This window comes from Epinephelus fuscoguttatus, linkage group LG5, assembly GCF_011397635.1.
Source record: "Epinephelus fuscoguttatus linkage group LG5, E.fuscoguttatus.final_Chr_v1".
NCBI lineage: Eukaryota > Metazoa > Chordata > Actinopteri > Perciformes > Serranidae > Epinephelus > Epinephelus fuscoguttatus.
This window is the reverse complement of record NC_064756.1, coordinates 736270-760222: the sequence shown is the minus strand read 5'-3', so window position 1 is coordinate 760222 and position 23953 is coordinate 736270. Positions and strand designations below refer to the sequence as shown.

Here is a 23953-nt window from a genome sequence, read left to right as displayed (position 1 = left end):
CAGTAGTATGTATATAGTGCAGTAGTATGTAATGTAGTGCAGTAGTATGTATATAGTGCAGTAGTCTGTAATGTAGTACAGTAGTATGTAATGTAGTACAGTAGTATGTAATGTAGTGCAGTAGTATGTAATGTAGTCTGTAATGTAGTCTGTAATGTAGTACAGTAGTATGTAATGTAGTCTGTAATGTAGTACAGTAGTATGTAATGTAGTCTGTAATGTAGTATGTAATGTAGTACAGTAGTCTGTAATGTAGTCTGTAATGTAGTACAGTAGTCTGTAATATAGTCCAGTAGTATGTAATGTAGTACAGTAGTCTGTAATATAGTCCAGTAGTATGTAATGTAGTACAGTAGTCTGTAATATAGTCCAGTAGTATGTAATGTAGTGCAGTAGTATGTAATATAGTGCAGTAGTATGTAATGTAGTACAGTAGTATGTAATGTAGTGCAGTAGTATGTAATGTAGTGCAGTAGTATGTAATATAGTGCAGTAGTCTGTAATATAGTCCAGTAGTCTGTAATGTAGTGCAGTAGTCTGTAATGTAGTACAGTAGTATGTAATGTAGTGCAGTAGTATGTAATATAGTGCAGTAGTATGTAATGTAGTATGTAATGTAGTACAGTAGTCTGTAATATAGTCCAGTAGTATGTAATGTAGTACAGTAGTCTGTAATATAGTCCAGTAGTATGTAATGTAGTGCAGTAGTCTGTAATATAGTGCAGTAGTCTGTAATGTAGTGCAGTAGTATGTAATGTAGTACAGTAGTCTGTAATATAGTGCAGTAGTCTGTAATGTAGTGCAGTAGTATGTAATGTAGTACAGTAGTCTGTAATATAGTCCAGTAGTATGTAATGTAGTACAGTAGTATGTAATGTAGTACAGTGGTCTGTAATATAGTGCAGTAGTATGTAATGTAGTACAGTAGTATGTAATGTAGTCTGTAATGTAGTCTGTAATATAGTCCAGTAGTATGTAATGTAGTACAGTAGTCTGTAATGTAGTCTGTAATATAGTCCAGTAGTCTGTAATGTAGTGCAGTAGTCTGTAATATAGTGCAGTAGTCTGTAATATAGTCCAGTAGTCTGTAATGTAGTGCAGTAGTCTGTAATATAGTCCAGTAGTCTGTAATGTAGTGCAGTAGTCTGTAATGTAGTGCAGTAGTCTGTAATATAGTGCAGTAGTCTGTAATGTAGTACAGTAGTATGTAATGTAGTGCAGTAGTATGTAATATAGTGCAGTAGTATGTAATGTAGTACAGTAGTATGTAATGTAGTGCAGTAGTATGTAATGTAGTGCAGTAGTATGTAATGTAGTACAGTAGTATGTAATGTAGTAATGTAGTCTGTAATATAGTCCAGTAGTATGTAATGTAGTGCAGTAGTATGTAATGTAGTACAGTAGTATGTAATGTAGTAATGTAGTCTGTAATATAGTCCAGTAGTATGTAATGTAGTGCAGTAGTATGTAATGTAGTACAGTAGTATGTAATGTAGTAATGTAGTCTGTAATATAGTCCAGTAGTATGTAATGTAGTACAGTAGTATGTAATGTAGTAATGTAGTCTGTAATGTAGTCCAGTAGTATGTAATGTAGTGCAGTAGTATGTAATGTAGTACAGTAGTATGTAATGTAGTAATGTAGTCTGTAATATAGTCCAGTAGTATGTAATGTAGTGCAGTAGTATGTAATGTAGTACAGTAGTATGTAATGTAGTAATGTAGTCTGTAATATAGTCCAGTAGTATGTAATGTAGTACTGTAGCCTGTAATGTCGTAATGTAGTATGTAATATAGTGCAGTAGTATGTAATGTAGTACAGTAGTATGTAATGTAGTAATGTAGTCTGTAATATAGTCCAGTAGTATGTAATGTAGTGCAGTAGTATGTAATGTAGTACAGTAGTATGTAATGTAGTAATGTAGTCTGTAATATAGTCCAGTAGTATGTAATGTCGTACTGTAGCCTGTAATGTCGTAATGTAGTATGTAATATAGTGCAGTAGTATGTAATGTAGTACAGTAGTATGTAATGTAGTAATGTAGTCTGTAATATAGTCCAGTAGTATGTAATGTAGTGCAGTAGTATGTAATGTAGTACAGTAGTATGTAATGTAGTAATGTAGTCTGTAATATAGTCCAGTAGTATGTAATGTAGTACAGTAGTATGTAATGTAGTGCAGTAGTCTGTAATGTAGTGCAGTAGTATGTAATGTAGTGCAGTAGTATGTAATGTAGTACAGTAGTATGTAATGTAGTAATGTAGTCTGTAATATAGTCCAGTAGTATGTAATGTAGTGCAGTAGTATGTAATGTAGTACAGTAGTATGTAATGTAGTAATGTAGTCTGTAATATAGTCCAGTAGTATGTAATGTCGTAATGTAGTATGTAATATAGTGCAGTAGTATGTAATGTAGTGCAGTAGTATGTAATGTAGTACAGTAGTATGTAATGTAGTAATGTAGTCTGTAATATAGTCCAGTAGTATGTAATGTAGTGCAGTAGTATGTAATGTAGTACAGTAGTATGTAATGTAGTAATGTAGTCTGTAATATAGTCCAGTAGTCTGTAATGTATGTCAGTAATGTAATATAGTGCAGTAGTATGTAATGTAGTACAGTAGTATGTAATGTAGTAATGTAGTCTGTAATATAGTCCAGTAGTATGTAATGTAGTGCAGTAGTATGTAATGTAGTACAGTAGTATGTAATGTAGTAATGTAGTCTGTAATATAGTCCAGTAGTATGTAATGTAGTGCAGTAGTATGTAATGTAGTACAGTAGTATGTAATGTAGTAATGTAGTCTGTAATATAGTCCAGTAGCCTGTAATGTCGTAATGTAGTATGTAATATAGTGCAGTAGTATGTAATGTAGTACAGTAGTATGTAATGTAGTAATGTAGTCTGTAATATAGTCCAGTAGTATGTAATGTAGTGCAGTAGTATGTAATGTAGTACAGTAGTATGTAATGTAGTAATGTAGTCTGTAATATAGTCCAGTAGTATGTAATGTAGTACAGTAGTATGTAATGTAGTAATGTAGTCTGTAATGTAGTCCAGTAGTATGTAATGTAGTACAGTAGTATGTAATGTAGTAATGTAGTCTGTAATGTAGTATGTAATGTAGTAATGTAGTCTGTAATATAGTCCAGTAGTATGTAATGTAGTGCAGTAGTATGTAATGTAGTACAGTGGTCTGCAATGTAGTGCAGTAGTATGTATATAGTACAGTAGTCTGCAATGTAGTGCAGTAGTATGTATATAGTGCAGTAGTCTGTAATGTAGTGCAGTAGTATGTATATAGTGCAGTAGTATGTACATAGTGCAGTAGTATGTATATAGTGCAGTAGTCTGTAATGTAGTGCAGTAGTATGTATATAGTGCAGTAGTATGTATATAGTGCAGTAGTCTGTAATGTAGTGCAGTAGTATGTATATAGTGCAGTAGTATGTAATGTAGTGCAGTAGTATGTATATAGTGCAGTAGTATGTAATATAGTGCAGTAGTATGTAATGTAGTACAGTAGTCTGTAATGTAGTGCAGTAGTATGTAATATAGTGCAGTAGTATGTAATGTAGTACAGTAGTATGTAATATAGTGCAGTAGTATGTAATGTAGTACAGTAGTATGTAATGTAGTGCAGTAGTCTGTAATGTAGTACAGTAGTATGTAATGTAGTCTGTAATATAGTGCAGTAGTATGTAATGTAGTACAGTAGTCTGTAATATAGTGCAATAGTATATAATGTAGTACAGTAGTATGTAATATAGTGCAATAGTATGTAATGTAGTACAGTAGTATGTAATGTAGTAATGTAGTCTGTAATATAGTCCAGTAGTATGTAATGTAGTGCAGTAGTATGTAATATAGTGCAGTAGTATGTAATGTAGTACAGTAGTATGTAATATAGTGCAGTAGTCTGTAATATAGTGCAGTAGTATATAATGTAGTACAGTAGTATGTAATATAGTGCAGTAGTATGTAATGTAGTACAGTAGTATGTAATGTAGTGCAGTAGTATGTAATGTAGTCTGTAATATAGTGCAGTAGTATGTAATGTAGTACAGTAGTATGTAATGTAGTAATGTAGTCTGTAATATAGTCCAGTAGTATGTAATGTAGTGCAGTAGTATGTAATATAGTGCAATAGTATGTAATGTAGTCCAGTAGTATGTAATGTAGTAATGTAGTCTGTAATATAGTGCAGTAGTATGTAATGTAGTACAGTAGTATGTAATGTAGTAATGTAGTCTGTAATATAGTGCAGTAGTATGTAATGTAGTACAGTAGTATGTAATGTAGTAATGTAGTCTGTAATATAGTGCAGTAGTATGTAATGTAGTACAGTAGTATGTAATGTAGTAATGTAGTCTGTAATATAGTCCAGTAGTATGTAATGTAGTAATGTAGTCTGTAATATAGTGCAGTAGTATGTAATGTAGTACAGTAGTATGTAATGTAGTAATGTAGTCTGTAATATAGTGCAGTAGTATGTAATGTAGTACAGTAGTATGTAATGTAGTAATGTAGTCTGTAATATAGTGCAGTAGTATGTAATGTAGTACAGTAGTATGTAATGTAGTAATGTAGTCTGTAATATAGTGCAGTAGTATGTAATGTAGTACAGTAGTATGTAATGTAGTAATGTAGTCTGTAATATAGTCCAGTAGTATGTAATGTAGTGCAGTAGTATGTAATATAGTGCAGTAGTATGTAATGTAGTACAGTAGTATGTAATGTAGTGCAGTAGTATGTAATATAGTGCAATAGTATGTAATGTAGTCCAGTAGTATGTAATGTAGTGCAGTAGTATGTAATATAGTGCAGTAGTCTGTAATATAGTGCAGTAGTATATAATGTAGTACAGTAGTATGTAATATAGTGCAGTAGTATGTAATGTAGTACAGTAGTATGTAATGTAGTGCAGTAGTCTGTAATGTAGTACAGTAGTATGTATGTAGTGCAGTAGTCTGTAATGTAGTGCAGTAGTATGTAATGTAGTGCAGTAGTATGTATATAGTACAGTAGTCTGTAATGTAGTGCAGTAGTCTGAAATGTAGTGCAGTAGTATGTAATGTAGTACAGTAGTCTGTAATGTAGTACAGTGGTCTGCAATGTAGTGCAGTAGTATGTAATATAGTGCAGTAGTATGTAATATAGTGCAGTAGTATGTATATAGTACAGTAGTCTGTAATATAGTGCAGTAGTATGTATATAGTACAGTAGTCTGTAATGTAGTGCAGTAGTCTGTAATGTAGTGCAGTAGTATGTATATAGTGCAGTAGTCTGTAATGTAGTACAGTAGTATGTAATGTAGTACAGTAGTCTGCAATGTAGTGCAGTAGTATGTATATAGTGCAGTAGTCTGTAATGTAGTGCAGTAGTATGTATATAGTGCAGTAGTCTGTAATGTAGTACAGTAGTCTGTAATGTAGTACAGTAGTATGTATGTAGTGCAGTAGTCTGTAATGTAGTGCAGTAGTATGTATATAGTACAGTAGTCTGTAATGTAGTACAGTAGTCTGTAATGTAGTACAGTGGTCTGCAATGTAGTGCAGTAGTATGTAATATAGTGCAGTAGTATGTATATAGTACAGTAGTCTGTAATGTAGTGCAGTAGTCTGTAATGTAGTGCAGTAGTATGTATATAGTGCAGTAGTCTGTAATGTAGTACAGTAGTCTGTAATGTAGTACAGTGGTCTGCAATGTAGTGCAGTAGTATGTAATGTAGTACAGTAGTCTGCAATGTAGTGCAGTAGTATGTATATAGTGCAGTAGTCTGTAATGTAGTGCAGTAGTATGTATATAGTGCAGTAGTATGTACATAGTGCAGTAGTATGTATATAGTGCAGTAGTCTGTAATGTAGTGCAGTAGTCTGTAATGTAGTGCAGTAGTATGTATATAGTGCAGTAGTATGTATATAGTGCAGTAGTCTGTAATGTAGTACAGTAGTCTGTAATGTAGTGCAGTAGTATGTAATGTAGTGCATTAGTATGTATATAGTGCAGTAGTATGTATATAGTACAGTAGTCTGTAATGTAGTGCAGTAGTATGTAATGTAGTACAGTGGTCTGCAATGTAGTGCAGTAGTATGTAATGTAGTGCAGTAGTATGTAATGTAGTACAGTGGTCTGCAATGTAGTGCAGTAGTATGTAATGTAGTACAGTAGTCTGCAATGTAGTGCAGTAGTATGTATATAGTGCAGTAGTCTGTAATGTAGTGCAGTAGTATGTATATAGTGCAGTAGTATGTACATAGTGCAGTAGTATGTATATAGTGCAGTAGTCTGTAATGTAGTGCAGTAGTATGTATATAGTGCAGTAGTATGTACATAGTGCAGTAGTATGTATATAGTGCAGTAGTCTGTAATGTAGTACAGTAGTCTGTAATGTAGTGCAGTAGTATGTAATGTAGTGCAGTAGTATGTAATGTAGTGCATTAGTATGTATATAGTGCAGTAGTATGTATATAGTACAGTAGTCTGTAATGTAGTGCAGTAGTATGTAATGTAGTGCATTAGTATGTATATAGTGCAGTAGTATGTATATAGTACAGTAGTCTGTAATGTAGTACAGTAGTCTGTAATGTAGTGCAGTAGTATGTAATGTAGTGCATTAGTATGTATATAGTGCAGTAGTATGTATATAGTGCAGTAGTCTGTAATGTAGTACAGTGGTCTGCAATGTAGTGCAGTAGTATGTATATAGTACAGTAGTCTGCAATGTAGTGCAGTAGTATGTATATAGTGCAGTAGTCTGTAATGTAGTGCAGTAGTATGTATATAGTGCAGTAGTATGTAATGTAGTACAGTAGTCTGCAATGTAGTGCAGTAGTATGTATATAGTGCAGTAGTCTGTAATGTAGTGCAGTAGTATGTATATAGTACAGTAGTCTGTAATGTAGTACAGTAGTCTGCAATGTAGTGCAGTAGTATGTATATAGTACAGTAGTCTGTAATGTAGTACAGTAGTCTGCAATGTAGTGCAGTAGTATGTATATAGTGCAGTAGTCTGTAATGTAGTGCAGTAGTATGTATATAGTGCAGTAGTATGTACATAGTGCAGTAGTCTGTAATGTAGTGCAGTAGTATGTATATAGTGCAGTAGTATGTACATAGTGCAGTAGTATGTATATAGTGCAGTAGTCTGTAATGTAGTGCAGTAGTATGTATATAGTGCAGTAGTCTGTAATGTAGTGCAGTAGTATGTAATGTAGTGCAGTAGTATGTATATAGTGCAGTAGTCTGTAATGTAGTGCAGTAGTCTGTAATGTAGTGCAGTAGTATGTATATAGTGCAGTAGTCTGTAATGTAGTGCAGTAGTATGTAATGTAGTGCAGTAGTATGTATATAGTGCAGTAGTCTGTAATGTAGTGCAGTAGTATGTATATAGTGCAGTAGTATGTACATAGTACAGTAGTATGTATATAGTGCAGTAGTATGTATATAGTGCACTAGTATGTACATAGTACAGTAGTATGTATATAGTGCAGTAGTATGTATATAGTGCAGTAGTATGTATATAGTACAGTAGTATGTAATGTAGTGCAGTAGTATGTATATAGTGCAGTAGTATGTAATATAGTGCAGTAGTCTGTAATGTAGTGCAGTAGTATGTATATAGTGCAGTAGTATGTAATGTAGTGCAGTAGTATGTAATGTAGTGCAGTAGTATGTATATAGTACAGTAGTATGTATATAGTGCAGTAGTATGTATATAGTACAGTAGTATGTATATAGTGCACTAGTATGTACATAGTACAGTAGTATGTATATAGTGCAGTAGTATGTATATAGTACAGTAGTATGTAATGTAGTACAGTAGTCTGCAATGTAGTGCAGTAGTATGTAATATAGTGCAGTAGTCTGTAATGTAGTGCAGTAGTATGTATATAGTGCAGTAGTATGTAATGTAGTGCAGTAGTATGTATATAGTACAGTAGTATGTAATGTAGTGCAGTAGTATGTATATAGTACAGTAGTATGTATATAGTGCAGTAGTATGTATATAGTACAGTAGTATGTATATAGTGCACTAGTATGTACATAGTACAGTAGTATGTATATAGTGCAGTAGTATGTATATAGTGCAGTAGTATGTATATAGTGCAGTAGTATGTATATAGTGCAGTAGTATGTATATAGTACAGTAGTATGTATATAGTGCAGTAGTATGTATATAGTGCAGTAGTATGTATATAGTACAGTAGTATGTATATAGTGCACTAGTATGTACATAGTACAGTAGTATGTATATAGTGCAGTAGTATGTATATAGTGCAGTAGTATGTATATAGTACAGTAGTATGTAATGTAGTGCAGTAGTATGTATATAGTACAGTAGTATGTATATAGTACAGTAGTATGTATATAGTGCACTAGTATGTACATAGTACAGTAGTATGTATATAGTGCAGTAGTATGTATATAGTGCAGTAGTATGTATATAGTACAGTAGTATGTATATAGTACAGTAGTATGTACATAGTGCAGTAGTATGTACATAGTGCAGTATTCTGTTCTCTCTGCTGTCCGCTCCTGTCCCCTCCGGACGCCGCTCTGCGCATGCTCCTTTGTGGAGTTTGGGTGGGAGGGTTAGCCGTTAGCACTGAGAGCTAACAGCCGGAGTGTGTAATGGCGGCCTCGGTGTTGCTGGGCTCTGTGGACAACACCGGACTCAACTTCACGGTGGGAGGCGGCAGCAGCGGCGGCAGCGGCACCGGGAATGTATTAATCGGGAGTAATAACGGACTGGGACCGGCAGGTCCGGCGCCCTGGAACCGTTCTCTGGACCGGGCGCTGGACGAAGCCTCGGCCACCGGGTGCCTGAACCTCAGCGGCAGGAAGCTGAAGGAGTTTCCCCGGAGCGCCGCCAACCACGACCTGACGGACACCACCAGGGCCGGTGAGTGAGCTCCAGAGCCCGGCGACCGGACACGGGGAGCCGGGCGGGGTCCTGTTCAGTCGGTTAGAGTAACTTGGGGTGGAGTTTCTGTGGAGTTGAGGCCGGTGAGGAGTCTGAATCCAACTTTAACGGCTGTGGGGAGGACGGGATGGGGAATACCGTCAGGGAGGGCCGGTGTTGTGACAAACATTGTAACGTTACCCCCCAAAATGTCCTCCTGCCGTGATTCCGCTGTCTCTGTGACATCGTTACACCAAAACACCGCTCACAGACAAACCAGCAGGGCTCCACTTTATATCCGGAGGTCTTTAATTAACTTTATAACATGTTAACAACCGAAAGAATCACAGTGACAGCTAACGTTAGCCTGTTAGCTCTGTGTGTTCAACTAAACACAAAAAAATGTCGGACTGATGTTAAACTAATAATTGAACTGAGTTTTAGTTTGTGTTGTTTTCTGATGTTAAACTGAAGTTAAGACCCGCCGGGGGGGGGGCACATGTCGGGGTCACAGCTTGTGTCAGTACACCTGTAACTGTTGTTGATGTAGCCAGCTAGCATGCTAACAGTTAGTAGCCTGTTGTGTATAAACACGCTAACGTTAGCACACGGCTGGTTTGGTTAATTAAAGTTAGCTGGGTTGGTTAGCCGTCCTCCGGCGGGACCGTCAGGTGCCGGGGGGCCAGTGGGCTGTGGATGAGCCTCACCCCGAGTTTCTGACGTCACGTTGTAAGTTCAAAAAGGTGAACACACACCTGGGGATGTTTTTGTTTGACGTGTGTGACGCCTGGTTAGATGATGATGAGAGCTGCTCCGCCCGCCCGAGAGGCTGACGGGCCGGGAAGGTGAGACAAAACAAACGGAGCTGAGGAAGCTAGTTTTGGACCGTCTGTCTGTCTGTCTGTCTGTGTGTGTCTCTGTGTGTACGGAATTATGTCCTGTCTTAGTTGAGATAATGATATCAGTATAATGTTCTGTGTGATAAAATATTGTCATACTGCAACATGCTAATGACAGTAATATTGATATTAAATAAATAATAAATTGATAAAGTTGTTAGAACAGAGACACATCCGGATGACACTGGGAAAAAAAACAGTTACAGCAACACCAATATAACAGACATATAAACGGTCAGTGGAGCTGATTGTTTTTGTTGTTGTCGGCTGATTCAGGGCTCCAGACTAACTATTTTCAGTCGGAGCACTGAAACCTTGCACTGAAAATTTCAGGAGCACAATCAGAAAATTTAGGGGCACACCTTAAATCATCCTGCAACGCAGTTATTCACATTTCTGGCCATTTTATCTGTGTCATAAACTATATGGAGTCTACTGTATATTTGACTGTTTTAGTTATTGAAGTATTTAACATCACAGAGACTTGTGGTCATTCTTATACTAACATGTACAGATGTGAAGCTCTGACTGTATCTGACTGATGTTTAATGGAAACTCTTGTCTATATGAAGCTTACAGTCAGAGCCTGTGTATTCAGCCTGTGTAGCTGAGGTGACAGGTCAAACTGAGGTGATGCTGATTTACAGTTCATGAACCATCAACATAAAGTACAGATCACCTGTAAAACATTTAATATATCAGTCTATCATGATTACAACAGCTGGAAATATGTAGAAGTGCAGGCTGTAGGGTGTAAATACATCTTATTATTGCAGCCTGTCAGGCTGTGCTGTGAAATAGGTTTAAAAATTGGCTGAAAAACAACAAAAGAAGGTTTCTAAAGTCAGTGATGACCAATTTATTGAGTTACAGTCCTGATTTACACACGTCTGTTTTAGGGGTGAGTTCTTGTATAAAAATCTCTAAACGTTTAGAGTGGGTCATCTTTTTTCATGTAACGGGTACACGGGTTTCACTGCTGGGTGTTGCTATTGCATTATACCAGTAAAGCCCCAGTTATCCGAATACCAACCGAACGGGCCATTTAACCAACAGTTACAGGCCGCCACACCGAAATATCGCCATTCCGACGGTCCGCCATCCCGAATTCTGGTCCCTGAGTCCTGACAGTGAGCTATGGCGAGCCTGTAGAAGCTGTATTCCCCATGCATGTCAGCGATTTTCACCGGGGACACACGCGAGTAATTCAGGCATTACCTGTTTTTCAGCGAACTCTTCTGGTAATTTTATTAAAAGGCATGGCATATAGGCCCACAGTAACTTATTATTATTATTATTATTATTGGGTCTGATAAGAGTGGGCTACAATGAGTACAGGGCCATCAAATGACAGCATCCGTGGTGAGAGGAGACGGAATTGTGTGCGCTTTTACGCACAGGTCTAGGTGATCACAGATATTTGATGTGGGAAAGATGTAGCCAGATGTATTACCTGTTTTTAAGCGGCACGAGATATGTGGCTCGTCTGTCCGTCCGTCCGTAGCACGAGTCATGTGCGCCACTTCACCACCGACCCGTGCATAAAAGCGCAAACAATTCCGTCTCCTCTCACCACGGACGCTGCGATTTGATGGCCTGGTACTCATTGTAGCCCACTGGTGAACAACCCCCTTAACGAACATTCCGTTTTAATAGAAGGGAGCACGTAGGCTACTGACCTGTTCCCAAACCCAGTCTCACACCATTTCTTGTCATATTCACAGTCTATCACAGTTACTCAACAATTAGTATCACCCCCTCCGCCCCCCCAAAAAAAGTTTTTTGTGTACTAATTTTTCATAACCGTTTATGATCTCAAACATGTGTACACGTGTAAACGTTTACACGGACTCACCCCTAGTTTGTTTTGTTATAGAGATTTATGCATATATTTTTGTTCTGTGCATGGGCGTTATATCTTGTTATCTGCAGGGACAGATGAGTTCAGCTCTGTTATGTCTGTCTGACATAAGTGTTCTGATCATCAGGTAACAGTTCAAAAGATCCCAGCGTGTTGACTGTGAGGATTTACTGCTTCTTTTGTTTTTATATCAGAGTCAACTAAATCTGTTTGGGGTTTTTACACTGTTGGCTGAACAGAACTAGGGATGCAAGATGTTGGATTGTTTGCTGATGCAGATATATCCACTTTTCCCCACCTAATTTCAGTGATCATCATCGAGTCTCTTCTGTACATGAATTAACATCATATTATACATGCAGACTGTGATGGTGATGGCCCACCAGCAGATGGAGACATGAAACACTGTTCAGTGTCTGTAGTATTCATTCATTGTGCTGAATAAGAAAAAAATGTGGGCAGATTCTGCCAGTATCACTGTGCATCCATAAACCGAACAGGACAGTTGTTAATCTGTCACCTTCTGCTTTAGGAAACTGTGACGGCCATTTCAGGGCTCAACAGTAAGTATCACCTGAGGCAGATAACCTGTCACATGGGGTCGGTAAATCTAACTCACCTGTCTGATTGGGCGAAAAAAGAATCAAACACGTTGTTTCTCTTGGAGCTGATGATGGACGTAGTGAAGGTGTGAGGCGTCTTGCTTCTGTCTCTGTTGAGAGCTGCACGTGAGCAGTACCAATCAGAGACATGAGAGAAAATGGCAGCAGGTAAAGACCAAGTTTATGAGCTGAGGTCCAGTGAGTATTTTAATCCTCACAGGAAACAGGAGTTCAGTTCAGTGGCATCAGAGGATTTGGGCGTTACTGTGAACACGTGTTCCACAGTTTGATTAAACAGGGTCATGTTTTTCGGGGCCAACTCTGGTGTGTGTTATCTGATAACCACTAACTGATAAATCATTGTGAACAGGAACAAGGAAACAATGAACTGCAGGAAAATAGATTTCTGACCACCACACATTAACGATGAAGTCTGTGTTTTTAAATATGTGGTAGACCGAATGAATAATGGATAAAAGTGATGATGAAAAGTGTTCATGGGTGAGCTGTGTTAAAGCCAGCTGACCCAGTCAGACCAGTATCAGGGTCAGGATGTGACTGAGTGACGTCTGACCTGGTCTGGGACCAGCTCAGGACCTGATGATGGTCTGGAATGACCGTGTGTGTGTGTGTGTGTGTGTGTGTGTTCTTGCAGCCTCAGGCGTCTGGTCAGTATGAATCAGCCTGACAAAAGAAGTGGAGCACAGACTTCACTGTGTGTCAGTGTTATAAAGGTACTCACAGAGAACCACCAGAGTTAGACGAATAAATCCTCTGATATCATCATCACTTATATCACAACATCACATCATAACTTCACTATCAGTGTGTCAGCTGATCAATAACTTCACTATCTGTGTCAGCTGATCAGTAACTTCACTATCAGTATCAGCTGATCAATAACACACTAATTGTCACAAACCAACTTTTAATTTGGTGACTTCAGGGCACTTCCTGTGTTTGTGATCACAAGCTGCTGTACAACAGGGAATAGATGTTACCATGGTGATTTGTACTTCCTGTCAGCCAGGTGCAGATCCTCTCACAGCTGCACTGGTAAAGATATATACAAGTACTGTGTGTGTGTAGTATTGTATGTATCACAGTATGTGTACTACACCTGCTTCACACTGGTAGAGATCAGCTGATCAGTGAGGTCACCATGATGACCACACAGAGCAATGTGATTGAAGGATTGTACAGAAGTGTTGTTAGACGTGATATAATATAACGTTTATTGTGTGTGTGTGTTTTCAGACTTGTCCCGTAACCGTTTGTCAGAGCTTCCTCTGGACGTCTGTCTCTTTGTGTCTCTGGAGAGTCTGAACCTTTACCAGAACTGTCTGAGGTCTTTGCCAGACAGTCTCCTCAACCTGCAGGCCCTCACCTACCTGAACCTCAGGTAAGACACCCGAATTACACACTGTTGGTTTGAGTCTAAACCCTACCCCTCTATCAGCTTGTCTCAGCTCATGGAGTCCAAGACAGATTTCCCTTCGGGGACAATAAAGTATCTATCTATGTCTATCCCAACAAGAATCAGGACACCTTACCCCTCTATCCCAACAAGAATCTGGACACCCTACCCCTCTATCCCAACAAGAATCTGGACACCCTACTCCTCTATCCCAACAAGAATCAGGACACTGCCCCTCTATCCCAACAAGAATCAGGACACCCTACCCCTCTGTCCCAACAAGATTCACGGTACCCTACCCCTCTATCCCAACAAGAATCAGGACACCCTACCCCTCTATCCCAACAAGAATCACGACACCCTACTCCTCTATCCCAGCAAGAATCATGACACCCTACCCCTCTATCCTAACAAGAATCATGACACCCTACCCCTCTATCCCAACAAGAATCACGACACCCTACCCCTCTATCCCAACAAGAATCAGGACACCCTACCCCTCTATCCCAACAAGAATCAGGACACCCTACCCCTCTATCCCAACAAGAATCAGGACACCCTACCCCTCTATCCCAACAAGAATCAGGACACCCTACCCCTCTATCCCAACAAGAATCAGGACACCCTACCCCTCTATCCCAACAAGATTCACGGTACCCTACCCCTCTATCCCAACAAGAATCAGGACACCCTATCCTTCTATCCCAACAAGAATCAGGACACCCTACCCTTCTATCCCCACAAGAATCAGGACACCCCACCCCTCTATCCCAACAAGAATCAGGACACCCCACCCCTCTATCCCAACAAGAATCAGGACACCCTACCCCTCTATCCCAACAAGAATCAGGACACCCTACCTCTATCCCAGCAAGAATCAGGACACCCCTCTATCCCAACAAGAATCAGGACACCCTACCCTCTATCCCAACAAGAATCAGGACACCCCACCCTCTATCCCAGCAAGAATCAGGACACCCTACCCTTCTATCCCAACAAGAATCAGGACACCCTACCCCTCTATCCCAACAAGAATCAGGACACCCCACCCCTCTATCCCAGCAAGAATCAGGACACCCCACCCCTCTATCCCAACAAGAATCAGGACACCCTACCCCTCTATCCCAACAAGAATCAGGACACCCCACCCCTCTATCCCAGCAAGAATCAGGACACCCCACCCCTCTATCCCAACAAGAATCAGGACACCCCACCCCTCTATCCCAACAAGAATCAGGACACCCTACCCCTCTATCCCAACAAGAATCAGGACACCCTACCCTTCTATCCCCACAAGAATCAGGACACCCCACCCCTCTATCCCAACAAGAATCAGGACACCCTACCCCTCTATCCCAACAAGAATCAGGACACCCCACCCCTCTATCCCAACAAGAATCAGCACACTCTACCCCTCTATCCCAACAAGAATCAGGACACCCTACCCCTCTATCCCAACAAGAATCAGGACACCCTACCCCTCTATCCCAACAAGAATCAGGACACCCTACCCCTCTATCCCAACAAGAATCAGGACACCCTACCCTTCTATCCCCACAAGAATCAGGACACCCTACCCTTCTATCCCCACAAGAATCAGGACACCCTACACCTCTATCCCCACAAGAATCAGGACACCCTACCCTTCTATCCCCACAAGAATCAGGACACCCTACACCTCTATCCCAACAAGAATCCAGCATCAGCAGAGGTTTAATGTCTTAATTTGGGGGGAAAATATGAACTCATTTGACCCATGGATTCAAAGTCAACTTTTACCACAACACTGTGATACTGAAGAAACTTCTCTGTCTGTCTGTCTGTCCTTCTGTCCTCCAGTCGGAACCAGCTGTCTGTCCTCCCTGCAGTGGTCTGCAGTCTTCCTCTGAAGGTTTTGATTGCCTGTAACAACAAACTGGTGTCCCTTCCAGAAGAAGTTGGACTGCTGAGACACCTCACTGAACTGGTCCGTCTGACTGATCACAGTATTGATTACATTGATTACCCTCAATCTCTCCTGATTACTGACTGATAACATGAACAATGCTCACATGTAGACCTTTTCCAACATGACCACATAAACATTCTAAATGTTTCCATGTTTGTATTTCCTGTTGGGATGTTTGTTAACATAGCAGCTGACAGGAACAGTTACCAGAGCAACACAGTCTATGTTGTCTTACTGTTATTAATGATGACTTATTGATTAGCAGTTATTGATGGTTGCAGGATGTGAGCTGTAATGAGATTCAGACTCTGCCATCTCAGATGGGTCAGCTGGAGGCTCTACGAGACCTGAACATCAGGAGGAACCACCTGGTCCGCCTGCCGCCAGGTAAATACACACAAACACTGGTACTCATAGTCTACCTTTGTGTATTACTGGTGTGTGTAGTAACACCTGTGTGTGTGGTAACACCTGTGTGTATTACCTGTGTGTGTTCAGAGCTGGCGGAGCTCCCTCTGGTGCGTCTGGACTTTTCCTGTAACAAAGTGACCTCCATCCCCGTCTGTTACCGACAGCTCACACAGCTACAGACCATTGTCCTCGACAACAACCCTCTGCAGACCCCACCTGCACAGGTACACACAAGAAATGACACCATCAGCGTCCAAATGGAGGCTCTGTGGATTTGGGCTTAATGTGTGTGTTTCTGTGTGTGCAGATCTGCATTAAAGGGAAGGTCCACATATTTAAGTACCTGAACCTGGAGGCCAGTAAGACAACCCCCGACCTCCCAGACTACGACAGACGACCTTTGACCTTCAGCTCCTGGTCAGAACTCCTCCCCCTCAGTCTGAGATCATCCGCTGTCTACACTCACACATTAATGGAGGCTTTTATTGTGAAATATTTGCTCACTTCCCATTCGTCAATCAGCGAGTCCTCAGATAGTAAAGGAATGGCCCGTCTTACTCTGCCTCTGATTGGCCGACACTCTTACCCCAGCACTCACGAAGGCAACCAAAGATGGCAACAAGTAGTAGCCAATCAGAGGGAGAGCAGTGCGGGTCATTCCTTCGCCATCCTAGGAGTCACAAATTTCTTTCCGTGTATTACCTCAGATGTAGCTACTTCCTGTTTTCCTTCCTGCTGTCATTTCCTCTGTTTGTCCCTCCTTTTCATCCTTTCTTCTTTCCTTCCTCCCCTCACTCCTTCCTTTCTCTCATCTTTTCCTCCTTATTTCATTTCCTTCATCTCTCAGGTTCAGGTTCAGGTTACTTTATTTGTACCCGTAGGTAGATTTGTTCTGCAGTAAGAGCATTTAACATGGAACACAACACATCAGACTGCACAAAAACAGGACATAGAAACATAAAACATAAGAGGAATAAAACTGTTCCTGCAGCGCTTAGTCTTAGACCTCGGGGCCTTAAGTCTCTGACCAGATGGAAGGGGTTGAAATTCACATAACAGAGGATGGGAGTCATCATTACAGATGGAGCTGGCTATTCGCTGTAACCGACCGGCATGCAGTGACTCTCCAGTCAGCCGACTTGACCATTTAACAATCTGGTTCAGTGAGTTTCTGTCTTTCAGAGGCAAATTTCCAAACCATGACACAAGAGAAAAGGCTAAAACAGATTAGTCATGGTAACAGAGTGTCATCATGGTTTTGTCAATGTAGAAACGAGACAGCTTCCTCAGACAGAACAGACGCTGGTGCCCACGGCTGCCCCTGACCAAATTGGGGCCCTAAGCCAAATTTTATTTGGAGCAGAATGATATTTCAAACTTAACATTCAAGTTTAGTTCCTTCTGTCAATAAATGCATCAGTTACATACTCATTTCAATCAGTATTTCTGTCTCCTCAAAAGCTGACCGTTATGAATTAAATTCACCAACAGATGGCGACATTTACCTCCATAAAAATAGTCGAAAACTTATATTAACAACATAAATTGGTAGGCTATAATAAACTTTAGCCAATATATTATATTCATTCAGAGGTGAATGCATAGGGCGTTAACGAGACATTCAATAAATGTTAATCAGGGTCGCTGGAAAAAAAAATTCTCCAGTGTAGACAGAGACTGGAGACAGAGATTCTTATCTAATGAGTAGCAGCTTAGGTGTTTGTGCCACAAAGTTTTATTTCAACAACATACCCACCTTCAAGTGAAGCACAAGCTTCCTCTTGTTTTGCCTGTTTTTCCTGACTCGTGATGTCTTTTGGACGACATGTCGACAACTCTTCACCTGCTGCAGCTCTGCAAGTGCCTGCCGGCGCACCCCTCTGATTGGTCAGATGTCGAGTGTTGTCAATCGTTGCAGCAACGCGTGCGCGGTCAGATTACAGGTCTCTTCTTTCCTTCCTTGAGCTGATTCTACGGCCGCCTCACGGTAGCGCATATGCGCATCCATTGCGCAAATGCGTCCCCTCACACAAAATGTGGCCCCCCATGGAAGATGAGGCCCTACGCACAGTGTTCTGCATTTAGGGAGGGGCGGCCCTGCTGGTGCCCTTTCTTGCTCACAGCTTCACAATTTTCTTTAAAATTCAGTGTGGAGTCGATGATAGTCCCGGGGTATTTATAGGATTGCACATTTTCAGCAGTGTCCCTTGATGATAGTGGTTTCAGGTGTACTGGCACTCCTTCTTAAATCAATGGCCATGTCTTTTGTTTAGTTCTAAAAATGAACCCTCACACCACTTAACAAAGTAGTCAATGACAGGGCTGTGGCTGCTCTCATTTCCCTGAAGTAGACTCGCAACTACAGAGTCGTCCGTGTACTTTAAAATAAGACGATTTTAAAAGTGCTCTGACGCACTCAGATTAGCGACAGGTGAGTACTTAACACCACAGACGCTCACAGGAGCCACATAAAAGACATTTAAAACAAATATAAAACACTAAACACGGACGCCGAACTCTTACTGCCGGTCGCTGCGTGGGCCCAAGCTTCTCTTTCCTTCTTTCCTTTCCTTTCTTCCCTGTTTCTTTCCTTCCATGTCTCTTCCTTTCCTCTTTTATATTCATTTTCATGTTTCCTTCCTTTCCCCCCTTTTTCCTCTTTTACTTTCCTCCCTTTCTTCCTTCCTTCTTTTCTTCCTTCCTACTTTAATTTCTTCCTCCTGTTCTTCTCTTCTTCCCTCCCTCTGCCCTCTTTCCCTCCTTCTTTCTTTTTTCTGTCTCTCTTTTCTTCCCTTCTCCTTCCTTCCTTCCTTCCTTCCTTCCTTCTTCCCACCCTTATATACTTTCCTCATCCCTCCTTCCTCCCTTCCCTCTTTTCTTCCTTTTTCATTTCTTTCTCCCTTCCTTCATTCCTCCTTCCTTCCCTTCTTCCATCCTTCCTACTCCATTCCTTTCTTTCTTCTCTTTGCTTCTGTCCTTCCTTTTTTTGTCCGTTTCCTTCCTTCTTTCATTTATTTCTGTCCCTCTGTCCTTCTCTCCTTCCTCCCTTCCCTTTTTAACTTCACTTCACAGCACTTCCTGCTGACCCTTCGCAATAAAAGCCTTGTCAGTAGTTATTTGACCGTGTGTGTGTGTGTGTGTGTGTGTGTGTGTGTGTGTGTCAGTGTTGACGAGCTGTACCCCGGGCGTCCGTATGGAGCGTTGGATTCTGGCTTCAACAGCGTGGACAGCGGAGACAAGAGGTGGTCAGGGAATGAGGTCAGACACTCAGAGACACACACAGCGTGTCCTGTCCTCTGTTTCCTGTCTGTGTGTGAGCTCACTTCCTGTCTGTGTGTCCAGCCCACAGAGGAGCTGTCAGAGCTGCCGCTGCGCGTCGCTGAGATTAGCCGGGAGCAGAGACACCGAGGAGGAGGAGGAGGAGGAGGAGGGGCTCTGCTGGCTAACGGCACACGTGAGTTCATGACGATCAGACAGACGACACGCCGTCACTGATGGAAATTATTAAAGACACCTGACCGACCTTTCTGTCTATCTGTCCGTCTCCTCCAGACGTGGAGTCGGAGCAGATTGACTTCATCGACAGCTGTGTAGGTGAGGAAGAGGAGGAGGAGGGGAGGAGTCGAGGAGGAGGGAGCAGGGACAGCGTCAGCCTGAGCTCTCAGTTCATGGCCTACATCGAGAGACGCATCACCAGGGAGGTATGAGCTCCGCCCACTCACCCCACATGAGATGTCTTTTATTGTGTCGAGCTGTGTGTGACTTCCTGTTTGTGTGTCCAGGGTTCTCCGGTCAAAACCAACTCGAGGACAGAGGACACGAGGAGACACAACAGGTACGAGGATCCTTCATGTTACTGCATACAGACGTTTTACAGTGGCCTGCGAGCTGTCAAACATCCTGTTTGTTTGTCTGTCTGTCTGTCTGTCCTTTAGGAGCGTGGTCGACGGGGTCACAGCGCTCTCTAGTGCACAGAGCCAGGTAACTCCTCCCACTGTCTCTCTGATACAGACCATCAACTGCAAATCCAGGCTGCTCATGTCTGTCTGTCTGTCTGTCTCTCTGTCAGAGAGGTGGTATTGGTCCAGGGGGTGTGGAGAGGATGAGGAGGGAGGCCCAGCTCGCTGCTCTGAGGTACGACGAGGAGAGACAGAAGAACCGATCTGTGCAGAGAGACGCCATCACCAGCTACACCAAGGTACCTTCTAACACTGCTGTCGCCATGACAACACAACACCACAACACAAGTCGACCGTCACAGCCGTTGCAATCACGTCTTCGCTCTTTGTCGTGTTCACACTCTGTGACAGATGCTAGCAGCATGACGAGGCGCTGAGCAGAGGCTCGCCGTCTTGTCACGCTCTGATGTCACTGTAAAACACTTCCTTTTATGACATGTGGAGGCAGAGCTATCGCTGCAGCTGCGGGTGTCACCGTCTTTGTGTGATCTTGCTGGTCGGCGTTCTTCTTCTTCTCTGGGCCTTTAACATCAGACTAGAACATGTGTAGATGAACATGCTGCCCATCAGGTCAGCAGGAAACGCATCATCACTTCCTGCAGAACTGCAGATAAATAATAAACAAGTGCTGTTAACGTTCTTAGGATTTTGGTGCTGACGTGTCGTTTGCTGGAGACACACTCACTGTCAGTCAGAGTGGTCACTTCCTGTTGATGTTTCACAATAAGAGCTTTAACAGATGATCAGAGCAGAATGAACCTGTGATGATGTCATCACCTGAGCTAACTCTTGTTGTTGTTGTTGTTGTTGTTGTTTTTCCAGCACAAAGCAGCTCAGAGTCCAACAAAGTCCAGTCCAGACAGTGAGGTGAGACATGACCACATGACCACATGACCACATGACCACATGATCACATGACCACATGATCAGATAGAAGAAAAACTTTATTTATACACAGAGTTTGATAAACAGCAGAAACAGGAAGAGGACACTCAGAGACAGACGTCACATCAGAGACTGGACCAAGGTTGTGTCACAACAACAGGACCAAACATGTCAACAAAAACAAAAACAGGTCTGAACGCCAGGAACTGGTCCTCCTGGAAGTTTGAATCGTTTTACCACATGATGTTTCAGGCAGCAGCGGTTCATCAGACAGAAACAAGATGAGGAGACACGCCTCCATATTTACAACCACTGATGGACGCACAGCAGATCATGTGACAGCACACATAGCTGCACTGACACAACACACTGCAACACACTGCACAACCAGTACACAATCACACCACTGGAATACATTTAGAAAAATACATAAACAAAAAGATACATGTAGATGAAATGCATGTACTAAAAATATATTTAGAGAAAAGATCAGCGGTGCCCAGAGTTTCACCTCGAGTATCACATGATTTAAACACCAGGTAAAAAAACATCGTAATGACAATTTCTAGGTTAAATTGTCGAAGAAGATAGTTTTATATTTCATATTGGTTTTTAAAAAAAATTGGACACGTTTTTGCTTAAGAGAATAGAGGTGCTCTTAAAGTAGTGATACTCAGTGAGGAATCCCACAGTGAGGTAAGAAACAAAACTCGAGCAGCGCGTGATTTGTTTCTTAAATATAAAACGTAAAATAATTTAACAGAAAAGGCCGACGATAAAAATCACAGTTCTTTAAAAATGTCTCAGTAATTGTTTTATTGTTTGTAATATGGAAAGTGTCAGAAAAAGTCCGGGCGACACACGGCGCAACAGTGGACGTGTGTGAAGATGATGTCATCATTTCACACAGATGACGGCATAAAGATCTGAAGCTTACACGCAGTTTACTAAACTCTCCGTGTCAGAGACTGAAACACAAAATGTATCTGTGTATATCTGTGTGTCTGTGCTCCACCCCCTCAGTGTAGGCCACACCCCTCCACACCTGTTCACCCTCACCTGTTTGTCTTTTTCTGTGTGTGTGTGTGTGTGTGTGTGTGTGTGTTCAGAATGTCTACCCCTCCAGACGCTCCACCCACACAGATGACTCCGCCCTCTTCATGGTAAGAGTTTGGCCACGCCCTCAAAACTCTACTAACAGTTTAAAATAAAGAGAAACAAAACTGATGTGAATCATTCAGATTCATGCATCCTCATCTTCATCGTCGTCATCTTCATCACCATCATCATCATCATCATCACAGGAAACTGTACACTGATACTGCACATTGTGTTTCCTGTTGCTGTTTCACAATACAAGCCTACTGTGGTAAATAGGGATGTCCCGATCACATTTTTTTTTTGCATCTGATCCGATACGAGTCCTTTTGAAACCGAGTCTGATCCGTTACTTTGCAAAGCATTAAGAAAGAAAAAAAAAGAATGCATCCAAGTTGTCCCGTAAAGTTTGTTTTTTATTTAAATAGTATCCAAAAAGCTTATTGGTGGTTCAGCGGCACAGAATGTAAACAAATTAAATATCTTCTTCTTGTCTTCAACAAACAAAATAGGCCTCTATCTTTTGTAACGGTTTGACGCATGAAACCAGTATTTTTCTTTTCCTCAGTCAAACCCCACAAAGAAACCATAAAACCCATAAAACAGGCCCCTTAACACCAAAATTAAATTGTTTTTACCTGGTTTCTGTAGAACAAAAGAATTATACTCAATTTTCAAAAATACAAATACAGTTACAAGAAAGAATTTTTTTTTTCACCAAAGAAAAGAAATGTTCCGTTCAGTCAGTTCAATCCAGTTCAAACAAAAAAACTCCACTCTGGGATTTCCAAATAACATATCACAGTTCAGTTCAATTCAATCAACACAGTTCGCTAAACAAAAAACTCCGCCCCAGGTTTTCCCACAAACAAGGAGGTAAAGAAAATCCACTGCTGGCTCTGACTCAGGGCCTGTCCCGTTATGTGCACTTGATCTCACTTACGCACTTGGACACTTGACGTGCGCGGCCATGTGCTTAGTGTAAGTGCGCAAGTGTATCCCATTTCTACGACGACCAAAAGTGCAGTGCGCTTGATTTGTACTTTACCCACTCTTACGGTAAGACTGCTCCTGAGCGGTATTTGGCCAAGTATAAATCCCACAATGCATCACCAGCTGGTGGAGTTCAAGATGGTGATGTATTTCAATGTAAGAAAAATGTTTTATAAATTAAACTTTAAATCATAGTCCCGTTCATGTCATAGCGTCATGATGGTACATGTTAGGAAGCTTTGTTAATGTGTCTGTGGTGAGGAAATTCACATCAAGCTTTGCCCTGGAATTATTTACTAACCACAGAATTGATCTGAAATAGGGACCACGGAACAAACGTTCCAATTCATTAAGTTAAGAAAGGAAAACAATTATCTGTTTACCGGGGCTAAAAATGCTGCAGCTGATGGACCCATTTCTTTTGATTATGACTTTATTTCAAACATAACAAATATTACAAAACAGTAGTTAACTTATTTAATCCTACCCCTTTTATTCACTAATTCATAATCTTTAACTTAACTTTAGATATCCAACGTAGTGTTATATACGCCACCATATTAATTGACTTCCTTAAATGCATGTAATAGAAATATTAAATGAGAGGGTATTATTACTGCCATGAGAGTGATGTGGTCAGTTATGATGCTCTTGCATTAACCATCTTTGAAGAAGGAACAGAAACTAAACTAAATAAATAACGGTCGAAGTAATGGCTTTGATGTCAACATTTTATCCCATAATTAAATCTTAAACCCACCATGCACCACCTCTTACCGCAATGTTTTAATCTCATTAATTTGATTTTTATGTTGCTTTTACGATGTGGTGCAGAACAGACAGAAGAGTATGAGCTGAGATACTTCATGTGGAGAGGGTCATATGCGTGAGTTTAATAATGCGTGAGTTTTTACTTATTGTCACTGATTTATGAGCAAAGATTCTAAATGGGAAACAATTTCAGTTCATTTCCAAA

The 23953-nt window shown here is 40.9% G+C and overlaps 1 protein-coding gene across 3 annotated transcripts in view; it reads left to right on the top strand.

Annotated features, from left to right (window-relative positions):
* Positions 1-8593: 8593 nt before the first annotated feature.
* Positions 8594-23953, top strand: part of lrch3 (leucine-rich repeats and calponin homology (CH) domain containing 3) — a 34721-nt gene continuing 19361 nt past the window's right edge. Inside the window, exons 1-14 of one of the 3 annotated variants that reach the window (XM_049575655.1) lie at positions 8594-8904; positions 13524-13668; positions 15523-15649; positions 15913-16018; positions 16130-16266; positions 16350-16459; positions 19207-19300; positions 19385-19496; positions 19595-19743; positions 19825-19877; positions 19978-20023; positions 20112-20240; positions 20824-20868; positions 21996-22049. In XM_049575655.1, the coding sequence (XP_049431612.1) occupies positions 8634-8904; positions 13524-13668; positions 15523-15649; positions 15913-16018; positions 16130-16266; positions 16350-16459; positions 19207-19300; positions 19385-19496; positions 19595-19743; positions 19825-19877; positions 19978-20023; positions 20112-20240; positions 20824-20868; positions 21996-22049 (1578 nt within the window). In that variant the 5' untranslated portion in view covers positions 8594-8633. The remainder of the gene's footprint in view (positions 8905-13523; positions 13669-15522; positions 15650-15912; positions 16019-16129; positions 16267-16349; positions 16460-19206; positions 19301-19384; positions 19497-19594; positions 19744-19824; positions 19878-19977; positions 20024-20111; positions 20241-20823; positions 20869-21995; positions 22050-23953) is intronic. The other 2 variants (XM_049575656.1, XM_049575657.1) reach the window with 2 other exon arrangements.